Below are 4,912 nucleotides of genomic sequence, written 5' to 3' on the forward strand. Positions count from 1 at the left end.
TACTTTCACAAAGAAAAGAATCTTCAACTTGCTGATAAGGAAAATAAAGTGCTCAGAAGTTCTCTGCTGTACTTTATAGCCTGTCACATGTTCGCCATTCAGAACATGTCACAATGTTTTAAGTAAGTTTAATACTGTAAAGTTTCTAGGTCAGATTCGAGTGAATTTAATTTAATTTAATTTAAAAGAAACTCATAAAATTTCCAAAGTACTGTGCTATAAGAAATAGTGGCAACTCTAATACAGGAAGTTAGTGTCAAGTAGTCTGTATTATAGACAAATTAGAAGTAAATTATCGCAATTACTGAGCTTAAACTTTGTCTCAAGGGCTGGTGTTAAACTATTACAAAAATAGCTGTACATTGTTAACGACGAGTTTTTCAGTATTGAGTACAGTACTGTACTATTTCGGACGACCGGTTAGCTCAGTTGGTAGAGCAGCTGGTTACGGATCGGAAGATCCGGGTTCGATCCCAGGTGGTGACAGGATTTTTTCTCGTTGCCAAACTTTCAGAACGGCCCCGAGGTTCACTCAGCCTCCTATAAAATTGAGTACCGGGTCTTTCCCGGGGGTAAAAGGCGGTCAGAGTGTGGTGCCGACCACACCACCTCTTTCTAGTGCCGAGGTCATGGAAAGCATGGAGCTCTACCTCCATGCCCCCCAAGTGCCTTCATGGCATGTTACAGGGATACCTTTACCTTTTACTGTACTATTTCACTTGTGTTAATGAAGTTTGATGCCTTCATGCTAGTCTTATAATATTGTTTAGTATAACAATGACGTACCGCATATGTGTTTTTCAGAGTTCTGTAAACCTAAAGCTGACAACTGACTTGAGCAGAGTGCTGTAATGTAATGCTCACAGTGAGCAAATGTTACAAAGTAAGCATTCGCCTGCGCTGTGAATGCTCAGCTCAGAAGTTCTCCATATTAATTTAATTCTGGTTTTGAAATGTCGGATATAGAAGTCACGAGTAGCCTACTGCTTTCATTTTTATGGGATGGTGTTATTTTGTAAAAGAAGAAGAAAAATCAGAAACAATAATGGCAAGTGAATTTAAATAGAGATAGAAGTGTTAATGGTGTGTCGAACTTATGAAATCAGTGGTCAATATAAAAATTCATTAGAATATCTTCTACAGATTTCGAGTACTTGATGTAATTGAGTCAAGAATTGCAAAAGAAGACACTACATTCAGTTTCATAAAAATTTGTTATATAAGAGAGAATTTATTATGTACTTTTCTCTAAAACCTCTCCATATAAAAGAGTAGTTCCTCTTACATAAACGTAATGAGTGTTTGCACAGAAAATATATTCTACCTGTAACTCCTGTGGAAAGTTTTATAAAAATTCCATTAGATAGTGAAGTTACGGTATTAATTTTGTCTAAACGCACCCCCACCCCTATAAAGAGACGTAATCAGAGTTTGTGGATAAAATATATATGCTATCTGTAACCGTGCTATCAAAAAGGAGGGTGTTATATGGCAGTAAACATTTTTAATAGCCTCCCTATGGATATAAAAAATCAAACTCAAAACATAGGATTATGTAGGGCTAAATTAAAGAAGTACAGTACCTAATTTCTCATGCCTTCTATTTTGTATGTGAATTTATGACATTCAACAATGCTGAATGAATATTCCTGTCTTGTATTAAGTGTCGATACTAACTCCTTGTGTTGTATGATACTAGTATATTGTAAAACTCTTCTGTACTATATTTCAACTAGACTGTGACTGTACAAAGTTTAATACAAAATACAATAATATAGGAGAGAAATTGTTAATTTTGTCTAAATGCACTCCTATAAGGGGGTAGTTCCTCTTATAGAAACTTAATCAATCAAAGTTTGTACACAAAAAATATATGAGTAGCTTAATATCAAAGACGGACATCTGTCGTCTCCATAGTTTTGATCTAGAGGCAGTTTTTTAATTCACAGTGTTCTTTGTAATATTTAACACAATTTATTTTATAAATGTAGTGTTAGAGTTGCATATGGTTTCACTATAACTGGAAAGAGCATGAAAAATTGTATAAAAAACCACAGCTACCTAAATTTCGATTGAGGTCAGATGTCCTTCTTTGATATTAAGCTAATCAACCTGCAACTCTTATACAAAGTTTAATACAAATCTGTTATATAGGAGAGAAGTTATTAATTTTGTCCAGCTAAATTTGCGTTCTGACACCACTGTGTGACTGTGCAATGCAATCGTACTCACTTGTGCAACTTGCTGACTTGTAACAGTCAAAGGGATTCGCAAAAAAACTGACAGCCGAGTAGAGCACTCATGCTCACATTGAGCAGCTCAGCTTAGTGCTCGTTTTTCTGCATTGACTAGCGAAGAGTTGTGTTACATTACAATGTTTGTCTCAAGTCAGTCACTGGTTTAATTGTCACACATAACTTCGTAAGTTTATTGTAGGAAATAAAAAATCGCTTTCTTTAATTTTATTGAGGGTTGATCAGAATTATTGATTTCCAATAAAGACTCGTTATTTTTTATTTAAAAACTGTTATACATCATATAACCAATTTTTGGATAAATTTATTTGTAGGTACTCCAGTAGTCTCGGAGAAATCTGTGTGCATGCAGAAACAGACTGTATTTTTTAATAATTACAGTGTTAAAAAAATTTGAGTGTTATGATACTTGAAAGCTAAACTGAGACTTCATGTTGCCATAAATATATTTCTGTTCCATGTCCATTATTTTATGTTCATTATCAACTATGAGTATAAGTAGGCTAATATACATTTTTCATTGTTTTCAGATGAATTCTTAAAAGAATAATGATTAAAAGACATTTGTCACTTTTACATGGTAACGTGAGTTTAAGAGAGTGAAAGAAAACAGAATGGCAGCTCCTAACTTCCAGGGTCGTCACATGCGGCAACCCAGTAAGAATACTCTGCTTAAGGTGGTTATACTTGGAGATGGTGGTGTTGGTAAATCATGCCTAATGAACCGCTTTGTGAGCAACCACTTTGATGAACATTCCTTCCACACCATTGGAGTAGAATTCTTAAACAAAGATATTGAAATAAATGGAGAAATGTACACTCTGCAAGTAAGTACCACGTATTAAGAGCATATTTTTCTATTATTTTCACTTTCCATATCACTACCTGTCATTCTTCTTTTGACCTTTCTGCCTCTTTGTACATCACTATTCAAAGTTTTAGAATATCCTTCCCTATTTTTCACTTATCTAATTCATCAGTTTCGTTTCAGTGTACTATAATTTTACAACCTCTGTCAGGCAAAGAACAGAAAGTAGGAATTCACACTAAACCAATTTTCATACCCGTCATTGTCATTATATATCACTTATCGGTACAGTGCACACCATTTATTATGATCACTTTTATATGCTGCTAATCTGATAACATTAACTGATCAATAACGATGACTGAAAAAAGTTGTTTTCAGTAATTTCCAATATAAAACTCTAAGACAATATTATACAATCAGCACTTAAAAAAAATCGTCTACTGTTGTGTTTTCGTTCTTTTTCATCATTTATACAACACAAGACCGTCAGTCAGTCCTTTGCAGTTTTATACAGTTTATCACTTTAATAATAATTATTCAATAAGAATTATTCTTGAGCAGATTATTATGGTGCCTTGCCTGAGCATACTTAAGTCCAGTCTCATTTGCATTGTAAACACAATTTGGAGGAAATTCTGAAATAATTTTCGGCCACTTTTCCTCTATCCACCTCTCTGCTGCAGAGGAATAAACTTCCTTCTGTTCACCATATTTTCTTTTACAGACTATGTTTTCCCATTTCTGCCATTGGTGAAACCATTAATCGATTGCTACAAAATCGCATTTTACCACTTTCTTAGCAAGTTCCTTCTCTTTTTGTCGCATTAGACATCCATCTACAGAGCATCTTGTTCATGGACATTGGTAAACCATAGTGTTAAAGCCAACTCCACCTGATTGTCTTTCCCACCACAATTTCTTTTACAGTTTAAGTTTCTGTTTTTCCTTCACCACTCCAAGGATACTGACTTGGTTTTTTAATGGCTTCCATAAAAGGGGCTGTGAAATTTGTAAGTGCACTGCTGCATTGCATTGACTCATTTTCAGTAATTTGTCATAGCACTCTACAGGACTAATTGAAAGTTTATTTTTAATATTCAAGTCTTTACGTTTATTTTGGATACTTGCTGTAGTTTCACTGCAACAATATGACCACCACAAATCAAAAGCTGAAGCTAAATTGTTTGTATGTTTAGTTTTACTGTTAGCACACGATTTTAAGAAGAGGAGGATACCATAGTTTCTGTCATATTTTGTAGGGTATTGAAGGGAGAGGACGAATGCCGCTGCACTGTATTTCAGTCAACTCTGTCTCCTCTATTTCTTAAATATTTTGCAACCCTGACACTGCGCATTACAGTAAACAGATGTTTTAGTATCACTTCATACAGGGATTCATAAAAGTGATAACATTAGCTGACTGATAACATTATCCATTATTACAATAAGTGATGTGCACTGTATTCATTATTAGTCTATGAAGTCTCTAAATTAATATTGTACTGAACATTGTTAAATAAATACTGGACGTAACAGTAACTCCAAAGAATAATAGTAATGTCCAATTTAAATTGTATGAGAGTGTAAGTATTTCTGTATTTCTGGCATGGGTTCTGAGAAAGTTCCCAAACGATTATTATTTTTCATAATAAAGAACTTTAGGTGCTCCAATATTCAGTATAAAGATAAAATATCGTCATACAGGAAAAATGACATAAAATCAGACTTGAACAGAAAATGTGTAACATCTTCTCCATAGCTTTACAATATTTGTTTTCAAAGTTTTTCTGTTTCATTTCATCAGCTTTATGCGACTGGTATCATATAAGTTGTTTCTTTCCTCCAG

The 4,912-nt window shown here is 34.0% G+C and overlaps 1 protein-coding gene across 2 annotated transcripts in view; it reads left to right on the top strand.

The window, feature by feature from the left end:
• The window catches only part of Rab9 (RAS oncogene family member Rab9), a 35,338-nt gene that overhangs the window by 1,414 nt on the left and 29,012 nt on the right, over positions 1-4,912 (top strand). For both annotated transcript variants that reach the window (XM_069838106.1, XM_069838107.1), the window contains exon 2: positions 2,786-3,082. In XM_069838106.1, coding sequence (XP_069694207.1) covers positions 2,870-3,082 — 213 coding nt within the window. In that variant the 5' untranslated portion in view covers positions 2,786-2,869. The remainder of the gene's footprint in view (positions 1-2,785; positions 3,083-4,912) is intronic.

This window comes from Periplaneta americana, chromosome 10 (genome assembly GCF_040183065.1).
Source record: "Periplaneta americana isolate PAMFEO1 chromosome 10, P.americana_PAMFEO1_priV1, whole genome shotgun sequence".
NCBI classification, from domain to species: Eukaryota; Metazoa; Arthropoda; class Insecta; order Blattodea; family Blattidae; genus Periplaneta; species Periplaneta americana.